Consider the following 22,030-nt stretch of genomic DNA (forward strand, 5'->3'; position numbering starts at 1 on the left):
CTAGGAAATAAATGAGTAAAATTTGACTCAAAATATCTTTTATAAAGAATAAACATATAAAGTTAAATGGAACAGGAATAAAGTTAGTTGTTGTAGAGTAAATCCTCATATGAAATAAATGTTCTCTGTTTGCTCAGGAAATGTTTTGTTTCTGGCAGAGATTCCTTTATTGAATGGGACCATTCTGATTTTAGCAGTTAGATCCTGATCACACCTAGGTAGGCCTGAAAATTACTTTATCTTTGTATCTGTTCAATGTTCATAATTTCTCAGGAGCAGCATAACTTCATCTGATATGGAGAGTATTGGTGAAAGAAGATGAGTAAAGAGGAAGTGAGCATGCAATAAATGTGTGCAAATCCTAACAAAATAAATGCTAGAAGTTCCTTTTGTTCTTTTCCATCCCAGCTCAGGGTTGAGATTTTTTTCAGTGTATACTGACGTTGGTAATATAGGTTTTTCACATAACTACACTGAAATGGAAAAAAAAGTTCCCTTTCTGACAAGTATAGATTACATTTACTATTGAAAAGAACTGCAGATGTGTTGTACTATGTATACACATAGACAGTATAATGAAATAACATTAGTGATACATTAAAAATGTTTTTTCCTCCTCTAAAAATATTTTTAGTTCTGAGCCATCCGAAGATGAAGAGTCCCAAGGCCTTCCCAACATGGCACGTAGAAATGATGATATTTCAGAATTGGAAGACCTTTCGGAATTGGAAGATCTTAAAGATGCTAAACTTCAGACTTTGAAGGAACTTTTTCCACAAAGAAGTGACAGTGATTTACTTAAGGTTATATTCTTTTATAGTAATTGGTTATTGTAACTGTAATGATGATAAAATCTCTCCTGCATCCAGTGCCATAGTTAGTAGTGGATAGTCATTTTTCTAAAGATATCTTATGTTTGAAGATATTAACTATTAAATTTAAGGGAAGTAAATGCCAGAAATTTATTGAAAGTCGTAACTTTTTGATAGATGAGGTTATTCATTTGTAAATAATGCAGTAACTATAGCCTTAGTAGCAAACATAGGTTGTGAGTTTTTTTGTTTGAATGTTTCTAAAATGCATAACCTCCCCATTTCCATTAGAAATACTCAGAAATGTCAGGAACCACTCCATAAAACTGTGACAGGCGTTTGCAGTGACATTTAGTGCCCTGAAGCCAGCAATGCTAAACACCCTACAGTACAAAGGACAGTCCTGGGTAACTAAGGATAGTCCTGCCAGTAGCACTCTTGCTGAGAAATACTGATTTAACTACAGAAACAAAGTAAAGGAGTATGGTTGAACTGTAAAGTGATGTTAAGGTATCTCTAATTATAAGAGTAAAAAAAAATTTGACCAGTTAAGTTTTAGGTAGAGAATAAATTTCTGAAGATTAATAAACAGTCTATTCCTAGCTCTGTCACTTATTAGTTGAATTATCTTAGGGGAATCATTTAATTGCAGGTCCTTTGTATTTTCATCTTTATATCTGTCATCGCTACTACCACTACCAGTTCTCCTCCCCACAATATGAGACTTAGGAGTTACCATATCTGTATGGACTAGGCACGTAACTTTTAAGTGGTAACTATAGAGTACATACTCTTTTAGAAAAGGTAGCTGCTGTCTGGCCGTGTGAACTATTAGTGATAGCCCATTTTTACTGGATGCTCAGATTTTTCAAATAAAGCCATAAGGCTGGATATTTGTTGAGGGTTGGTCACCACTTTAACAGCTATATTCCTATGCCTAAAATCACCCATTTAAAATGTACAATTTAGTGGTTTTTACTATATTTATGAAATAATGCAACTGTCACCATAATCTTAGTACATTTCAATGACACCCAAAAGAAACCTTGTATCCATTAGCAGTCACTCTCCAGTTTCGTCACTCTCCAGTTTTCGTCTCTCTCCCAGCTCCAGGCAACCACCAATCTATTTTTTTTTCCCTATTATTGATATTTCATATAAATGGGACCAAATATCTGGTATTTTGTGACTGGCTGCTTTCACCTAGTGGAAGAGATTCATCGCTGTTGCAGCATGTACTTTGTTCCTTTTAATGCTAACTAATTTAAAAAAAGATAAAAATAAACATGCAGTTCAAGCCAAACAAAACATGTCTATGAACCATAGGTGGTCCTGTGCCTGCCAGTTTGAACTCTTAAGTGTAGATTACATTATTTTTATTCTATGTTATTTTTGACATGAATCCACTGGATTTTTCCTCCAAACCATTTTGATAACCGTCTTACTATTAGCTAAATGAAACTTTAGTGATATCTTGAGTCTGCATTTTCTCTGACAGCAGTGTTACTTGTCTGCTAATGTGATTCTTTTTTTTTTTTTTTAATGGAAACAAATGTAGACCCAAGGGCTAACATATTTTAAAGCAGTAATAAAGAAAGAGCCTCCAATAGAATAAACATGGAGTATTAAAATATTTAACATAAGGGGCCAAATCTCAGTTTAAAAATACTTTCACTTGATTGCCAATTTTTAATGTAGTTCAAAGAGTTGTTTTTTCTTGTAAAAATATCTTTCTCTAATTTTGTAATTTTATTGGAAAAATAAGATTGATATGCATAATTTCCCTGAATGTTTCATTAATCAGTATCTGAAATTGTGAAATTTAGCATATCACACACTCCAAAGCAGAGCAGTCTCTTGAGGTAATCTGTATTTCAAGTGATCCCCTTCAGTTCTAGAGATTTAAAGGTAATGTTTATAAGTTACTCAACAAAAGGTTTTAAATCCATATAAAAGAATTCAAGAGGTTGTGAAATAGTTCTAGGCTTGCTAAGAATATGCTTTGGCTATTTTGAAAATGAAGAGGGGCCAATAGGATATATCTGAGCATCCAAGATTAGGAAAAATTAATGTGGAAGAGAGCACTTTGATTTGAGGCTACTTGATTTAATACAAAATACCTTGTTTAAAAGTAAGACCTTTTTAAAACAAGTAACTCATTTGAAATATGGGAAACTATAACAGGAGAAAAATAGGGGATTTTAGTTTTTTCTGAAATCTAAAATTACTGAACAGTGTATTAGAATGATGTCGTGCAAGTAATATATGCGTATGTTCTTCAAAAATTCAAACAATTTGGAAATAGAGTAAAATTTAAGAGCTCTTATCCCATTTATCTTGAGCAGTATTAGATTTTTTTTAAAGAGTAGAATTGTCCTTTTTCCCCTAGAAATTAAAAAATTTTAAAAAATATAAATAGATGTCTGTCAGTCTCCTCTTTCCCCTTTCTGTCTCCATCTGACACACACACGTACACAAATGTGAGCATGCACACACACACACAGAGTGCCTACATGTTAAGTAGGAAATTTTGTGTAAAACTTTGTAATTAAAATAGAAAAAACCTGGAATGTACTGTATATATGTGATTATATTTTAATTTTTCCTTTATAGTAAGGATGAGTCAACCTGATACATTGTAAAATATGCTTAAAGTTCAGACCTTTTACATAAAACAGATTTTCTGAAAATTTGTCATAGGACTTAATGAACTTAAACTGTGACACACATACTTTCCTAACATGTTTATATTTAATATATTTGTTTTTGAATATTTCAGTAACAATTCTTAAAGTGCTGATTTAAAACATTAATCTTTTCTCGTTCTGTTAGTTGATTGAATCAACAAGCACTATGGATGGGGCAATTGCTGCTGCCTTGCTGATGTTTGGTGATGCAGGTATGCCTGACTTAATTTTAAGCCTTGTCGATTTATTGTTACATCATAATAATAGTACCTTCTCATTAATATTGCTCCACAGTTTATCAAACACTTTTATGAATTCTTATAGGAACCTGTGAGGTATTAATAGTTTCAAATTTTTCCCCAGAAAGGAAAGAAGTTTCTCATTGATAATTTTACTGCTTTTCTACCAAATGTCATAACAGTGAAGTTTTGGCAGGATATATTTTCTTTCTTTTTAAAGTATAATTTCTAGTTGCATTGTGGTTTTATTATAGGTTTACAAATCTTAGTAGGAACATAATGTCTTAGGGAAAGTTGTAGCTGGTAATCAGCATTTCTTCATTTAGTAAATATTTTTTCATGTTTCAGGGCTTGGGATACAAAAATAAATGTATTTGAACGAGCTTGCAATATAGAAGCGTGTCCAATTTTTTAATAATTTTTTTTTTAACTTGCACCTACCAAAAAAAAAAAAGTAAAAATCACCTGACCCTACTAAAAAAGTATTTAAAGTAAATAGTTAAAGCAAACCCGCACTTCATTAACCACCCTTAAATTATAACCACCTTTTATGTCATTCTCAACTTTTTTCCTGCTTCTGTACACTGGCATACAACATACATACATTAGGTTACAAAATGTAAATATATTGGTTTGCATCTTTTAAAAAATCATTTAATAATTTGTCATGGATAGCTTCACATTCCTCTGTGACTGCCCACAGGATTAGTTTATTAACTTTTCCCTATTAATTAGCACTTAACGTTTTCATTATTGTAGTACTAAAGTAAACGTCCTTATACATAAATAGAACAAAGATTTATGTTATTTATGTAGGCTAAATTTCAAATTAGGATGCTAAAGCAAAGTGTATACACATTTAAAATTTTAATATGTATTTCCATGTCCTTTTGTTAAAGGTTATGCCAGTTTATGCTTTTATCGACAGTATGTTTGTGAATGCTCATTTTTTCTAAGTGGATTCTTTCTACTTTTAATTTTTTTTAAGTTTAAAATATGTACAAAAATAGAAAACAGTATGTGTTCCCATGGACCCATCCGTTCTTCAATAATTATCTACCTAATTTTTCTTCCACTAAGTGGATTGTATTTGAGTAGACGTCTACATAAGATTTTATTTTATCCATATGAAATATTTTAAATCTTTAATTTCCTCCAGTTTGAGCAAGGAGACAGTATTTTGTGGGTGCTACCTACGCAAAGTATCAAGATGCTTTTTTGTCTTCTATTTATTATTAATAGCTGTGTGACCATCAGCAGTGTTGCTGACTCTTCTGTCTTTGTTTCCTTAGCAGTAAAATAGTATATAATGCCAAACTCAGAGGTTGTTGTGAAGAACTAACAATGTATACTTCTTATTAGGGTGCCTGGTACATAGTGAGTACATACCAAGTGTTAGCAGCTATTTGTTTAAGGGTCATCTGATGATTAAAGAAAAGTTACAGGAGAATGTTACATTACTGCGTCCCTAGCACTTATTTTAAAAGCGTCTGAGCTAGGATTATGCCACTGCACTCCAGCCTGGGTGACAGAGCAAGACCTTGTCTCAAAAAAAAAAAAAAAAAACCACCTGAAAAATTATAGGCTCAGTGAACATTTGTTGAGCTGCAAAATGCTTGGGAAGTTTTGCAGCTTCCCAATACGTTCTTGCTCTCACATTATCTCATTAGTCCATAAACATTTCATTAAAAACAGGTTGTGGAATTACTGTATTCCACAGTAGCATCTATTCCACAGTAGCATCTAATCTTTTTTCTCTTGAGCAATTCATCTTATTCAACTTGTTCATTAGTTTCACAAATATTTATTATGCTTCTTTACTAGGTAGCACAGGCTGTGGCTTAGGTACTGAGGCTACATGAGGAATCGAAGTGGATACAACCTCTGCCCTCATAGAGTTTACAATCCTCATTAAATTTATTTAGCTTCAGCTGAGTTATTTCTTATTCTTCCATTGTACTTCAGATTATTTCATTTTAAAAAAAAAGTTAAGTGGCAAATTACAAGGAAACAAAAATTTAGGATTTTCTTGTTTTTAAATTAAACTTCCATGCTGCATGATGAAACAGACAGAACAATCTCATCAGACATCTTCATTTTTAGTGTGGTGTACTTTGAGGTAGTATATAGAATGACAGCTTTGTCTAACCTGAAGATAAGGTTAATCTTCAATATACTATGTCTTTAAGACAGGAAACTATACTTGCCATTTTAGAACAGTTTTCAACAAAAGACCTTTTCAAATACCTGTAAGTGATCTTTAACAGATCTGCAAATTGTGACAGTTCACATTTTTTTTTTTTTTTTTTTTTTTTTTTACCACAAATTGCAGTCTTATAGACAGCTGTCAGCCTGCATATTAAACACTAGGGATGTTTTTGTGCTGTTTCTTTTGAAGTTTTGTTTTTGAATATGAAATTACAGAAACAAAAAAATGTGTATCCAGAGTTTTTACTCTACTTCACAAAGTAAGAGTACGAATTTATTGATGTTGTCAGGAGTCTCTCTAGCTGTTGTGTTGTGTTCTTTTTTTATTTTTTATTTTGAGACAGGACCTCACTCTGTCACCCAGACTGGAGTGCAGTGGTGCAGTCTCAGCTCCCTACAACTTCTGCCTCCCAGGCTGAAGTGATCCTCACACCTCAGCCTTCCAAGTAGCTGGGACTACAGGCATGCACCACCACGCCCGGCTAATTTTTGTTGTTTTAGTAGAGGTGGGGTTTCACCATATTGCCAAGGCTGATCTTGAACTTCTGAGCCCCAGCGATCTGCCCACCTCAGCCTCCCAAAGTGCTGGGATTACAAGCATGAGCTCTGCACCTGGCTTCTGTTCTGTTCTTTTTAGGAAAGAATTCAGCATGTCTAGGTGATGTGGTAAAATTATCTGATTTGAAGCTTTTTTTCAGACTTAAAATATTACATTTAGAATATTGTGGTTAGTATTTGTACTGACAAGAATACTGTGCTTTAAAATGTTAATAACATTCCATTTTATTTTGTAATAGCCATGTTAATGAAATTTTTAAGCTGACATGTATGTATTTCAACTTCATAGTTAGGGCTCTGATATAATTAATGCTGAAATCTTAAACCTTTGTAGTCTTTAGCAGGTGCTTTCATAGTAGCACAGCAATATGTCTGACAAATTTGTTCTCTGAAAGCAAAAGTATTTAAGAAATAGGTAAAAGTATACAAAATGTATACGAGCATACATAAGTAGCATATGTAGCTCAAGTTTGTTGTCTTCCAGTCATGACAATATGCAAATTTCCTGTTACTGCTGTACCCTATGTTATATTCTCTTGTTTTTACATTAAAAGCATTTGTTACTTAAGCTCTCTGTATCTTTATCCTCATTTGTGAAATAAAAATGTTACCCACTTTGTAGGTTTGTTTGTGAAAAGTAAATGAAACAATAGTTTATAAAAGACCTTGCGCAAAGCCAGGTACATAGTAGACACAGAAATTACTGGTTTCTGTGATGGTATTCAGATAACTTACACTTGGTGGGGGTCAGCTTTATTTCACTGCTCAACACTCAGCCACTGGGAAGAAACCCTCCCTCCTAATGTTGCTCTGTAGAATTACTCACTAATTTAGAAATGTGTATTTTTAGATTAAATACTGTGATGGTTTATGAATATAGTATTACAGTGATTTCTACTTCTGAAAGACTGCAAAGAATGTTGACTTTTTTTTTTTCAATTCAGTCATATGTGGAACAACATACACTGGGCCTGGTATCAAGAGAACTGTCTAGTAATTCATTATAATACATTTTTGCCTTTGTTTTACATTAAATTGATTTTTTTGCTGTTTCTGTGCAAAGTTTGAGTGTGCTGCTCTGCTTTAAAAGGTGGTGGGCCCAGGAAAAGAAAATTATCTTCTTCTTCAGAGCCATATGAGGAAGATGAATTTAATGATGATCAATCTATAAAAAAGACAAGACTGGATCATGTAAGTTTACATTTGAATTACAGTATCAAAATTGGCTGCTTAACTTTAGAATATGTTGAGTTTGTGGATATTATTAGACCTGAAAATCCACCTAAATGAATTCCTTTCTTTCACAACTAAGGGAATTTATGTCTACATTTAATTTGTGACTGTTTTTGCTTTTTAATTTATCCAGTATGAAGCCTGTTTAAGCACAGACTATTTTGTGTCTGTGGCTATCAGACCTGAAAATTTGTCTAAATGAATCATTCTTTTCTTTCACAACTAAGCCAGATAATTTATGCTTCTATATAATTTGTGACTGTTTTTGCTTTCTTTTAAATTTATCCAGTATTAATTGCTTATCCCTGCCCTCTTCATTACATTGGGTTCTCTGAACTGTGTGTGTGTTAATCTCCAAATTTCCCCTTTTTATAAGGACAACAGTCAGATTAGGTCCCGCTCTAATGACCTCATTTTAACTTGAATATCTCACTAATGACCCTGTCTCCAATAAGGTCACATTCTGAGGTACTGGGCAGCAGGACTTCAACATATGAATTTGGAGGGGACACAATTAACCCATAATAGTGGTGTTTCCAGAAGCAGGTAGATAGGGAAGGCAAATTCATACTTAGAGTAGGTTATCTGTTACTGTGTCTTTCATGATGAATTATGAAGGTCTAATCATCCTGCCACCAGACAGTTGACTGAATCTCCCAAGGAATGGTGCTATAATGGGGACTCATTGTTGGCCTCTGTTCCTTGCAGGTTGAGCACTGACCGTAGCAGTAGCCACATTAATCTTGGTGTAGAAAGTCTTATCTTGTTGACTTGGATGCACAGACTCAAACCCAGTTGCCATGGCCATTTGTAAATGGGCCTATTGAGCAGGCATTCAAGTGGCTGTGGACTTAACTGGTGTTCACAAAATGGGTGATCTTGTATACCTGATCTTTAAAAATTTTCTCTGCCACATGTGCATCCTTGGCTGAACATTCACATGAACACCATTATCCTTGTATTCTATTCTCAGGATACCTTCTTTTTTTGTTTTGTTTTTGAGACAGAGTCTCACTCTGGCCCAGGCTGGAGTACAGTGGTGTGATCTTGGCTCACTGCAACCTCTACCTCCTGGGTTCAAGCAATTCTCGTGCCTCAGCCTCCCGAGTAGCTGGGATTACAGGCATGCAGCACCATGCCCAGCTATTTTTTTTTTTTTTTTTTTTTTTAATTTTTTTGTAGAGATGGGTTTACACCATGTCAGCCAGGCTGGTCTTGAACTCCTGACTTCAACTGATCCACCCACCTAGACCTCCCAAAGCACTGAGATTACAGGCGTGATCCACCATACCTGGCTGTATTCTCAGAATAACTTATATTCTGAGATGTTCAACGATGTGCCTGTTCCCCAGACTTCCTGGTTACCAGTTTGTCAGTCTTGTTCTTCTCGTTAGCCTCTGTCCATGATATATTGCTGATCTCTACCCCTGGCTGTCTCTTGGTACACAAAATGGGCAACAAGATGTACTGCCCAAAGTTGTACACAGGGCTACTCTCTGAGTTGGGTTTATATTATAGCAGTTGTTCATTTGGCTGGTTCTAAAATTATGCAAATCTTTTGTAAAGTCAAGCCAATTCAGGCTGGGTGCAGTGGCTTATGCCTATAATCCCAGCACCTTGGGAGGCCAAGGCAGAAGGATTGTTTGAGCCCAAGAGTTCAAGACCAGCCTGAGCAATGTAGTGGGACTCCCGTCTCTGCAAAAAAAAAAAAAAAGAAAAAAGAAAAAAAAGAAAAAATTTTAATTAGCTGGGCATGCTTACAGGCAGCTGTAATCTCAGCTACTCGGAGGCTGAGGAGGAAGGATTACTTGAGCACAGAAGGTTGAGGCTTCAGTGAGCCATAATTATGCCACTGCACTCTAGCCTGGGTGACACGGTGAGACCTGTCTCATAACAAACACATGAAGTTTAAAGATTTCTCCCCTCTTTATCAGGTCATAAAGAATTTTCTCTTTTTTTTCCGAGACATAGTCCCACCCTGTCACCCAGGCATGATCTTGGCTCACTGAAACCTCTGCCTCCTGGGTTCAAGTGATTCTCCTGCCTCAGCCTCCCACGTAGCTGGGATTACAGGCGTCTACCACGCGTAGTTAATTTTTGTGTTTTTAGTAGAGACAGGGTTTCACCATATTAGCCAGGCTGATCTCAAACTCCTGACCTCAAGTGATCCACATGCCTTGGCCTCCCAAAGTACTGGGATTCTAGGCGGGAGCCACTGTGCCCAACCTATCGGGTCATAAAGAATTTTTCATAATGCCTCAGGTATTGGTTGAAGAAGGGGCAGCAGTGATGCAGAAGCAGGTTTATGTCTCTTGAACCTACTCAAGTCCAGTCTCAAGTATACCATTCTACTTGATGGGTTGCTGCTGCCAATGCTAAGGTTTAGGCTAGGTAAATCAGATACCCAGATCACATAACAACTCAAGTCTCATGGTCATTTGATGTTCTGTGGTCAACTGTTCTGCTTTTGTCAGGATTTATTATCAAGTCAATAGCTATTTCACAAGAATACATCAGTCATTTTTGTTTTTTTTTTTTTTTTTTTTGAGACGGAGTCTCGCTCTGTCACCCAGGCTGGAGTGCAGTGGCCGGATCTCTGCTCACTGCAAGCTCCGCCTCCCGGGTTTACGCCATTCTCCTGGCTCAGCCTCCCGAGTAGCTGGGACTACAGGCGCTCGCCACCTCGCCCGGCTAGTTTTTTGTACTTTTTAGTAGAGACGGGGTTTCACCGTGTTAGCCAGGATGGTCTCGATCTCCTGACCTTGTGATCCGCCCGTCTCGGCCTCCCAAAGTGCTAGGATTACAGGCTTGAGCCACCGCGCCCGGCCCATTTTTGTTTTTAAAATGTGAATTTATTCCAGTGTTAATACATTAGAGAACGATTTGAGTATAATCCAAAATTTGCGTGTATTTATGTGCAGTTTTGCCCATGAGAAATAGTAGGTGATCATAGAAAATTGCTTCCAGCTGAACCAAGCTACATAGGAAAGCATAAAACACACACGTTTCCAGTATCCACTGGCTGCCTCTTTTTACCATGTATATTATCCTGTTAGGTGGTGATGTGCTGTTCTTTGACATTTGTGATCTTTTCTATTTGAAAAAAGCACTCATTCAACATCCCAATCCTATCTCAGCATTCTGCTTCAAAAATGCCACACAGTGCATGCAGAGGGAATGTTTTGAGTATTAAGGAGAAGCTCGAAACAAGAGAACATTTGGAAAGAAATAAGAACATATGATAGATCCCAAGCAAGAGATATAAAGGAATCCACATTATGGACCATCAAAGATAATGCCACAAAAATTAAAGTGTATGTATGGCTGGACCAGGTTCAAGTGCTGGAAAGTCAGTAAGAGCAAGGCCTAAAGAAACAGAAGAAAAGGAAAGATTGTCAAATACTTGGATTCAAGACCAAAGGGTGATAAACTAAGGGACAACCTTTCCCATATAGATCTTTGTAATTATATACATAGACCTAAAATAGAAGTCGCTGTACCCTGCATAAGTGGCTCCTTTTAGTGCTAGTAGTGGTTGCTTTAATGATTTCAAACAATGCTATAGTTTCCTAAGCCTTTGGCTGTTGGACATAACCATTAGTGTAGATATGAAAGCTGCAAAAGAGTTTTTCAGCAATGATACAGAAGTAAATTGAAGAAGGCAGCTGTGCATGGTGTTAAATTCTTGGTTTTGATTAAACAAATACCTGTTAAGAACGCATGCCTCGTAGCCGGGCGAGGTGGCGGGCGCCTGTAGTCCCAGCTACTCGGGAGGCTGAGGCCGGAGAATGGCGTAAACCCGGGAGGCGGAGCTTGCAGTGAGCTGAGATCCGGCCACTGCACTCCAGCCTGGGTGACAGAGCGAGACTCCGTCTCAAAAAAAAAAAAAAAAAAGAACGCATGCCTCGAATAACCCAAATATGAAAGACAGAAAACATGCTCTGAGATTTAAGGCTTCTAAAGGTGACATAACTGATATTCGGCACCAGTGCCAAATGGAGATTTGAAGCTGAAGCTGAAGCCAATAATATCACTTACCAAACTGTGAGCCTTTTAAAAGAAATTGTTAAAGTCAGCCTTTGAGGTTCGTGTCAGGTATAGCAAAATGTATGGATGACTGCCCACATTTGCATTTATATTTTTACTTAGTTCTCTGTTAAAGAGGATGAATGCCCCAAAACTTTAAAAAAAAAAAAAAACAAAAAAAAACACACACTTTAAAAATTCTTACAGTGTATCAAGCTCTCTCTCCAAAAGCAGATTTCAACCTATGTCACATTCTTCCTTTTGCCTCCAAAAACTGCCTCTCTGATAATAGCCCCTTTTTAAAGGTGTGATAGCAGTGTTTATAGCTTACTATTTTAAAGTGAACATTTAAGATATTAATTGATGTTATCTAAGGCAGGGATGCAGAAGTGGTTGGTTATAGAATGTTGGAAGAGGTTTAACATTGCAATGTCATTGTTGAAGCCTGGAGTAATATACCAAGAGTGTTTGTGTTATGTGTGGCAGAAAATTGCCTTTGACTTGATTCTTTATTTTGAAGAATTTGATCCTTCAGAGAAATTTTAAAAGTTTAAAACAAGCTATATTGATCTAAGAAAGCAGTTTGGACTTGGAGCAGTCAAAAATGAGGATGTTGAAAAGTTTCTGGGGTCCTATCCTGATGATCTAACCGCAGAAAACTTTCAGCAACTTGCCGCTGATGGCTGTATGAATGCAGAAGATGATGATGACAGTGATGATGAAAGTCAGAAGTCTGTACGCCGTGACATAATACAAGTGATCAGTTGTTTTAAATGCTGTGAAAAAAGTCGGACTGCCTTGAAGATAGTGGCTTTACTGCTGAAGATATTAGAATAGTCTTGTATGGCATCCGGACGAATTTGGAACCATACAGGCAGCTTTAGTGTAAAAGGAGGAGGCCAGCAACACCACAGAAATTTTATTTATTCTTTATATTTTGAATTAGTACAGCGGACATAACACAAGGACAGTGAGCTACAACTTTCTGTATCTGGTGTTACACATTTCCATTCATTTTCAGATAACCCATCTTCTACCACTTCACAATAACTCATAAGCTGTAACCCTCCCAATGTCCACAAGCAAACTTCAGCTCATATTTATTGTAGTATTTATGTGTTAACTATTTAGTGTGTGTAAAATTGTGGTATCATTTTTATTAGATTTCCTTCTCTTTTTATGTGTCACTGATGAAGTTTTTAACATTGTATCTCTAACAGTTTTTCTCCTAACGGCTATAATTTTTACTTTAACAATTTTACATAGTGTAGTAATTTTTGGAAATGCATGTGTCACAGCAAAAGTGACTGTGGTCAATAGAAGAGGACATGATGATCTTTCTTTAAAACTCTCTGCAACAATTTTCCCATTGGGGCTTGCCAGAGACTTCATATGATATCCTTACCTGCGACAGATTCTTGGATAATCATTGCATCTACTGGTGTCATGAAACCCAAATGGCAAAGTACCTTGTATTGCACTCTGGACCTGGTACAGAGCCCTCTCTTAACCCAGGCCCCATTCATAACTGACAATCTTTTTTTTTTTTTTTTTTTTTTTTGAGATAGAATCTCCCACTGTTGCCCAGGCTGGAGTGCAATGGCATAATCTTGGCTCACTGCAACCTCTGCCTCCTGGGTTCAAGCAATTCTCCCACCTCAGCCTCCCGAGTAGCTGGGATTACAGGTGCCTGCCACCATGCCTGGCTAATTTTTTGTATTTTTAGTAGAAACAGTGTTTCACTATGTTGGCCAGACTGGTCTCAAACTCCTGACTTCGTGATCCACCCGCCTCGGCCTCCCAAAGTGCTGGGATTACAGGCGTGAGCCACCATGCCCAGCCATAACTGATAATCTTAAGAGGTATTTTATAAAATCAATCAAGCAGTACACACCCGAATGAAGTATATCTTGCCTCCAGTGTGCAGGGAGCTCCCAATGTCTAAACAGTCTAAAGAGGCAGATAGGTGCAGCCTTTCTTTTCTTAAGAGTGGAGTTTGCAACATGCTCCAGACTACACTCCCATAAAAGTGATGGGCCTCAGAGTGAGGATGATCATTCCTTCACCCTGATACGTGGCATGTATGTATCTGACCAGTACCATTGAAAATACCCACTACCTGTTTATCAAGTCCAGTCAACATGATGTCTTCAGTATAGTGGATCAAGTGACACTCTCTGGACTCTGCAAAACCATCGAAGTCCGTGAGTACTGTATTATTTGAGAGAGCCAGGAAAGTTACTGTAACTCTGAAGACTGAAGGTGTATCATTCAACCTGCCAAGATAAAAACAAATTGCTTCCGTTTGATCTAATTGGGAAAGGGGAAAAAGCAAGTGCTTGGTTGATAACTGCATAGCCATATTGATTTGCTCCAGCAAAAATACCACATCCTGTAAAGCAGCTGCAGGTGGAGTTTGATTGTTTATGATACTCTTAAATAATTCTCCCAAGACTCATCTACTTTTTGTATAGGTCAAGGAGGCATCTTACATTGGGATGAGATGGTAATGTCAATATCTGCAGTTCCTTTTGGGCTGTAGTACTTGTTTATGATTGTTGTTTTGATTGAGAGGGACAATTCTAGGAACTTGGATTTGGTGTTTCCTGTAATAGTGGCCCATACCTCATGGGTCAGGGAACTAATATAATAGGGGATTTCTGCCAGTGCCAAATATGTCTGTTCCAACTATGATTCTGAAGATGGAAAAATAAGCACTGAGTTGAATCATATCCCTTGGGCCCGCTGAGACAGATAGGGGCCCAAACTTTATCAACTAGCTTTTGTAAAGCGTCTGTGTAACCTCCTGTACCACATGAGTATATTCAGTCACCAGGAATTAGAGCTGGCAGAAGTATGGGATCCAAGAGCAAACAGCACATGATAGGCACACCATCTACTAAATATTGTGCTATCATATATTTGATTCCCAAGAGCTGTTTACTCTTTTCCAAATAATTTTATCGAGGTGAAATTCATGTAGCATTAAATTAACCATTTTAGAGTGAACTATTTAATGCTATTTAGTACACTTACAATGTTGTATACCATCATTCCTGTCTAGTTCCAAACGCTGTCATCACCACATAATAGTATGCTATACCCATTAAGCAGTTTCTCCCCATTCCCTCCTCCCCCTAACCCCTGGCAATCACCAATCTGTCTTCAGTCTCTGGATTTACCTATTCAGAACATTTCACATAGGTGGAATTATATAATATGTAACCTTTTATGTCTAGCCTCTTATTTTTTAATTTCAGAAAAATGTGTTTTGTTTTTATGTTTTATGTTTTCATACTTTTATGTATGAAATTGGGGTATATATGCAAGTTTGTTACGGAGGTATATTGCGTGATGCTGAAGTTTGAAGTGTGAATGAATCTGTCACCCAGATAGTAAGCTTAGTACTCAGTAGGTAGTTTTCCTTAACCCTTCCCCCGCATCCTCCCTCCGCGTTCTTGTGTTCCCCAGTGTCTGTTGTTCTCATTTTTATGAACATGTGTACCCAATGTTTAGCTCCCATTTATAAGTGAGAAATGTGGTATTTGATTTTCTGATTTCACATTAGCTGGCTTAGGATAATGGTTTCCAGCTACATCCATGTTGCTGTGAAGGACATGATTTTGTTCTTTTTTTATTAGCCTCTTACGTAGCATAATGCTTTCAAATATACTACAATGTTCATTCGTGTTGTAGTATGTATCAGTACTTCATTCTTTTTTTTATGACTTAGTAATATTCCATTTTATGTGTTTACCACAATTTATTTGTTTGTCCATTGATGCACATTTGATATATTAACAAATGAACAACTGAAGTTTAGGAAACACTTACGTAGTGAAAAAGCAGTGGTCTGGAGTTAGATACTTGCATCTGTTCCCTCCTCAGCTGGTTGTTATTCATCTGTGAGCTTTAAAATACTGTTCTTGGAATTTCAGTGTGCCTGGGCTATAAAGGTGGCAGTATGAATTTCTGAGGATTTTGAAATGTTTTCTCCAGATGTGTTTCACCAATATGTCTTATTATTCCTCTGCTCAAAATCCTGTTGCTTCTGAAAAAAAGATTAACCTTAGGCTTTATTCCATGTTAGCTCTGGTTTAATTCTTCATCCTTGTAACCTATCTACATTCTCTGCACTGGAGCCCAAGTGGACCAATTACTATTATGAAACACATGCAGTTTTCTTCTTTAGTCCAAATATCCATAGCATTTTACTGGTCTCTGTTTTATGAAATTTTGTTTTACTCCATTGTGCAGAGGAGGTATCAGAATTTAGTTATTTCTATCTAAGGTATTGAAAGAGAAAAATAGCAATTCAGTTGTTGGATAATAAAGGAGGTTGAAGAAGACTATATTTTTCTCCATCTTGTGTGTATAGCATGTGGTACAGTTCTAAGCAGAGTAGACAAATGCTTTTTGATTGACTAGAATTTTTCGTATGCATGAACACAAGGAGTCTTTTCTTTTTGCTTAAATGTGGACTTTAACCATTTTCTTCAAGTGAAGTTAAGTGACAGAGAAGAAGGAAAAGTGAGACTATAGCCACAATTCTCATATTAATCTGTTTGGTTTATACATTATTTAGTTCCACTTAAATTCCTTTTATCATTGTGTCAGTTTTATGTTGTGACTGAGTAGTTAATATTTAAGCCATTCTGTGAATCTAGAGTGAACTAAAAGTAAACTCTTCTCAGAATTTGAAATTTATAGGTGGGTATATAATAGTGAACATAGATGAGATATTTTTGTATCCTTTTAAAATTTACCATTGTCTTGGAGAAGACATCAGTATACTTGAATTATATTGAGTTAATTTGAGGATCATTCTAGCTTTTAGCAGATTTATCTCATTTTAAGCACTGAGAATAAAGTTTGAGTTACTGGATATGCAGAGTCGCAGAGTCTTTTAGTGATCTTAAGTTAGCAGTATTTTTTATCCTTAAAGACATAAATTTGTTAATGTTCACAGAAACAAACATTTTGGATTCTTCTGATTGATTGTGATAATTTTCAGATCAAGTCAAAATACGATTATAATTGCCTTAAGACCATTGTTATTGATTTCTCTTAAATTTTTTTCTTTTTTTTCTCCCCATTAGGGAGAGGACTCAAATGAGTCTGCAGAGTCTAGCAGTAATTGGGAAAAGCAGGAAAGTATTGTATTGAAATTGCAAAAGGAATTTCCCAATTTTGATAAACAGGTGAGTAGTCGTGTATGAAAATTTAATCAGTGTACACCAAGTGTTTTTATTATAAAATAGTGTTAGAGTTCAACCACATAAAAGCTTAGGGTGAGTTTTGCATTCTTCTAATTAAATGTTCTTCTTTTATCAATGTTATAAAGTATTTTCATGCTGTTTATTTATGTTGTTTACCTTGTTTACTATAGTATCTATACTGTATCCCTAAGTCATTAAAAAATAACCGTAATAAAAATTGTGAACTCATGTATAACATGTAAGTCATCTAGAAAGTCATCTGTAACCCTGCCCCATCAAGTAACTGCTTAGTTTTTTTCATGTTCTCATTCTTGAAATTTCTTATAAGAATTTAAAAAGTATTCCATTTCAGTGTCTTAATATTTCATAAGCTTTCTTCTACTTCCCAGATAGTAAGAATATTTTCAGAGTTGTTAAAGACTCATGCCACACATGCTGTTGCTAAAAGGCCCTCTGTTTAATCCCATGATCATATATAGAAGCACATAATTTATTTAGCATTTAGAGTACATTAACACTTGCATTGACTTATTTGAGTATATATGCTCAGATAGTACATCTACTAAATTCTGATGAGCTGAATGCAAAATCTTGTTGCCATATTGGTTCATTACCTATGTTGAAACTACATGTTTTGAAGTTGGCAGTTTGTAAAAGCCTAGCTGCATATTGAAATTTCATTTTAATTGAGCAAACACTTCTTGATCCTCTAGTGTACACAGTACTTCATAGTGAGAGTTAGAAATGCAATAAAAATGTCAAGTTTTCTTTCCTTTGAAGACTATTGTGTATTTGTGGAGTTGAAATTACACAGAAAGCATTTGTAAAGGAATGTAGAAACAAGTGCAAAATAATCAGATATGAATTCTCTGTTTTCAAGTGATTAACTTATTTTTAAAAGAGCGTAGACATTTTCTGCAAGTTGCTAATTTGAGATTTTTAACAAAAAGATAAATGACTTATTTCTAGGAACTAAGAGAAGTACTCAAGGAACATGAATGGATGTACACAGAAGCTTTAGAATCTCTAAAAGTGTTTGCAGAAGACCAAGGTAATTATTCTGTGTCATAGAAAATACATACTTCTCATTATAGTCTATATTTTGGTGTATAAGAAAATGGTATATAAGAAAACCTATTAGCTGTTAATCAGAGGGTGGGATTGCAAAAGATGTTGAAAGTAATGATGTAAAAACATTCTTTAACAACCAGTTTTTAAATGTTTTGACCTGCCTGTTCTTTATCGTAGTGTAAAACAAAACAATAAATATCTTTCTATTTGTTCAGTCTTTCTTGATAGTTAAGACTACTTATAAACTGCCATGTTTTATTTAGTGTAAAAGAAACTTTTTAACAACTGTCAGGGTGGATCTTGTGATTGGTGGTATCATGTCATTACTGTAATATAGATGTCTTAGCCTATACTTGCACAGATATCAAAAGCACTAGCATCAGAAACTTAAGGATATCATAGGCATGAACGCATTTTGGAGCACTCTTAATTCTAGGAACCAAATGATAGAGGAGAGGTGGTAAGGAAGAGTTGAGTCATACATGTTTAGTAACATACCTAAGGAAGAATCAAGTAGACTAGCTCTTCATAATTGCAAAGCCAGTTTTAAAAGCCCAGCATGGTAGCTTTAGATGTTTCGGATTTTTTTTTTTTTTTTTTTTTTTTGATACGGAGTCTCACTCTGCTGCCCAGGCTGGAGTGCAGTGGCCGGATCTCAGCTCACTGCAAGCTCCGCCTCCCGGGTTCACGCCATTCTCCTGCCTCAGCCTCCCGAGTAGCTGGGACTACAGGCGCCCGCCACCTCGCCCGGCTAGTTTTCTGTATTTTTTAGTAGAGACGGGGTTTCACCGTGTCGGCCAGGATGGTCTCAATCTCCTGACCTCGTGATCCACCCGTCTCGGCCTCCCAAAGTGCTGGGATTACAGGCTTGAGCCACCGCGCCCGGCCTTTTTTTTTTAATAAATTGTTTTAAAAGAAAGGCTGTACTGCCAATGCTCTTGATGGCACAGAAAATGATTTTCTGTGGCAAAAAGAAAGCCACCAAATCTAAGTTTGAAAAATGAGTCAAAAGAGCCATGTTATGAATGTGAAAAGATTTGAGGAATACTTTAGCCAATTTATTTTGCTTATTTTTTAATAAATGCACACAAAAAAAGGTATGATAATCTGTAAGTCTAATAGCTGAGTAAGTAAACATTTCTGAATAAAGTATTGTATTATAGATTGGTACATGTTTTCTCACTGGTACATAAAATAATGGTGTACCTTCATTCACAGGCATCTTAGAATTCTGTAAACTGATAGTGATAAAGTAGTGGGACTTTTTGGTAATACCATATTTGCATTTTTTTTTTTTTTTTTGAGACGGAGTCTCACTCTGTCACCCAGGCTGGAGTGTAATGACACAATCTCGGCTCACTGCAACCTCCACCTCCCGGATGCATGTGATTCTCTGGCCTCAGCCTCCTGAGTAGCTGGGATTACAGGCAAGCAACACCATGCCTGGCTAATTTTTATATTTTTAGTAGAGACGGGGTTTCACCATGTTGGTCAGGCTGGTCTCGAACTCCTGACCTTGTGATCTGCCCGCCTCAGCCTCCCGAAGTGCTGGGATTACAGGCGTGAGCCACCATGCCCAGACTATTTGAATAATTTTTTAAGTAACGATGAAACTTAGAATATTGAAGATAGTATTGGAAAATTATGGATAGTTGAAACATACACACTTTTTATTAGTAAGCTTTATAGTAGTGTAAGCATTGTTCTGCTATATTCAGTGTTGGCATAGTTGAGTGGGGCTGCTAAGAATATCTGAGACATGATGCATATATGCAGCTGCCATTTATGTTCTCAGGACCTTTGTCAGAAAAGAGAAATTTATATTTAATTCACTTAAAAAACAAGTTATCGCCTGCTTTTGAAACTAATTGTTTAACTTCAAATTCTACTTAAGTATTTTTAAAGTGTATCAAATTTAACAATAAATTGTGGTTGAATTCTTCTGTATTCAAAAGGAATAGGTAAATGTTTTAAGTTTTTATTTGAAATCTTTCTTTATATTTATGTATTTCTAATTTAGTTACTGTTTTGTCTTTTGTGTGCAGATATGCAGTATGCATCACAAAGTGAGGTTCCAAATGGAAAAGAAGTTTCTTCAAGAAGTCAAAATTACCCTAAAAATGCAACTAAAACAAAACTAAAACAGAAATTTTCAATGAAAGCACAAAATGGCTTTAACAAGAAACGTAAAAAAAATGTATTTAATCCAAAGAGAGTTGTTGAAGACTCTGAATATGATTCAGGTTCTGATGTCGGTAGTTCATTAGATGAGGACTATAGTAGTGGTGAAGAAGTGATGGAGGATGGCTATAAAGGTAAAATTCTTCACTTCCTTCAAGATGCTTCAATTGGTGAACTTACTTTGATTCCTCAGTGTTCTCAGAAGAAGGCTCAGAAGATAACAGAGCTCCGGCCCTTTAATAGTTGGGAGACTCTGGTAAGGCTTTATTCTTTTTTTCCCCTGTATGTGTGTGTGTATTTAATTCACAGTACCGGTTATAGTCAAGTTGTCTTCAGCCCAGGGAAGCATAGATGGGTGGCCTTATCCTGTGTAAAGTCAAACATTACTTTCATGGTAAGCCAATAGTATTTCAAATAGTGTCATATGACCTAATTTTGAATGAATTAAGGGGTGATTTTCCTGAAAAAACCCAAGCTGATTGGCTGGGAATACTGTCACTCATTCTTTTGCATAGAAACTTGGTTCATTTCACTGCAGAAGAAGAAATTAGAGCTTACATTTAGGAAGGAGTTGTTTGCTAGCCTGTTCTGATCTGTTACTGCTGAGACACCATGCAGAAAGCAAGAATGTGGCAGAAATTTTACTACAACTACTTGAAGAGCAATAGCAACGGCCAGGGGAGCTCCATGATTCAAAATGCCAGCCTAAGTGTTTTATGCTTCACCACAAAAGAAGCAATTGTTTATTTTCTTTTTTTCTTCTAAAAGTGACAGCTCAATCTCTAACATGTTTTTCTTGGTTAAACAACGCGGCCATTTTATGGAGTGTAGCAGGCTGCAGCGTTTTTAATTGGAAAGATAGAAAAATTTCTGGAAGCCTAGAATTCAAGCGTTAGGTGAAGGGAAGGCATAAGCACTGGTAAGTACACTTTGCATGATCATTTTCTGGAATTTGACTTTCTGTAAACAGGTTTTATCCAGAATACCTGCATTTTGAGTTTTATGAATACCAATAGTCATCAAATCTTATTCATACAGATAAATATAAGAACTCTTAAATTTTGCTTCAACTCTTGTGTGGGCTTTTATGGCAGGAATTATAGATAGGCCTGTTGTAAAAGCAATATGGATGATTTTTTACAGCTTTAAAAGATGCAGCAACTCTTGATGCTTTATAAAATTTTTTAGGAAGTTTTATTCCCTAAATTAGGGAGCAAAGTTGCTTTTGTGATTAATTTTATACTTGTAACACATCTAAATGAGCGTTAAATCCCTTGATAAGTGTCTCCAAGTGGCAGTAGGGGAGAGTCCCTGAACAATGGTTGTAAATGCATTTTTTAAAATTAAAATATTTGAGAAATACAGAAACAACATTAATAATATTCCGTAGCTTTAAAAAATAATAATAAAACCATTCGTTTTGCCTGAAGCCTTTGCTTTTCCAGAGAACATCTGTCAAAGCAGGCCCTTTCAAAACTTGTTTGACTTTGCCTGAGTGATTTATTTGTTAAAGTATTTGCTGAAGGGCTTTCTTGTTCTTCTTTTCTTCCTTTTCTTCTTTCTTTTAATCTTTAATGGTCTCCTATGTTGTTGCAGAATTGGGTTGCTCAGGCTTGTTGGGATTCTAATTTATTTAATAAGATATGCAATTATCTGCACTAGTTTGTTTAGTTGCTGTAACTACTTGCCCGCATATCTTATAGTAAAAGTAAATTATACAATTTTACCAGAGGTATATGTGCCAGATGTTTTTAAAAAATATTCGCAACTTAACATGTAGAAATCTTATTTCCCCT

General features: G+C 36.0%; 1 protein-coding gene across 10 annotated transcripts in view; it reads left to right on the forward strand.

The window, feature by feature from the left end:
• Positions 1 to 22,030, forward strand: part of SMARCAD1 (SWI/SNF-related, matrix-associated actin-dependent regulator of chromatin, subfamily a, containing DEAD/H box 1) — an 85,879-nt gene that overhangs the window by 27,236 nt on the left and 36,613 nt on the right. For 9 of the 10 annotated variants that reach the window (XR_004182799.1, XM_031664607.1, XM_031664610.1 and 6 more), the window contains 6 exons: positions 635 to 803; positions 3,645 to 3,711; positions 7,595 to 7,695; positions 16,863 to 16,964; positions 17,952 to 18,033; positions 20,099 to 20,490. Coding sequence is in view for 8 of the 10 variants with exons in the window: in XM_031664607.1 (XP_031520467.1) it covers positions 635 to 803; positions 3,645 to 3,711; positions 7,595 to 7,695; positions 16,863 to 16,964; positions 17,952 to 18,033; positions 20,099 to 20,490 (913 nt within the window). In the remaining 2 variants the exon portion in view is untranslated. Of the gene's footprint in view, positions 1 to 634; positions 804 to 3,644; positions 3,712 to 7,594; positions 7,696 to 16,862; positions 16,965 to 17,951; positions 18,034 to 20,098; positions 20,491 to 20,513; positions 21,154 to 22,030 lie in introns of those variants that run through there. The other variant, XM_031664614.1, reaches the window with a different exon arrangement.

Source organism: Papio anubis, chromosome 3, assembly GCF_008728515.1.
Source record: "Papio anubis isolate 15944 chromosome 3, Panubis1.0, whole genome shotgun sequence".
Lineage (NCBI taxonomy): Eukaryota > Metazoa > Chordata > Mammalia > Primates > Cercopithecidae > Papio > Papio anubis.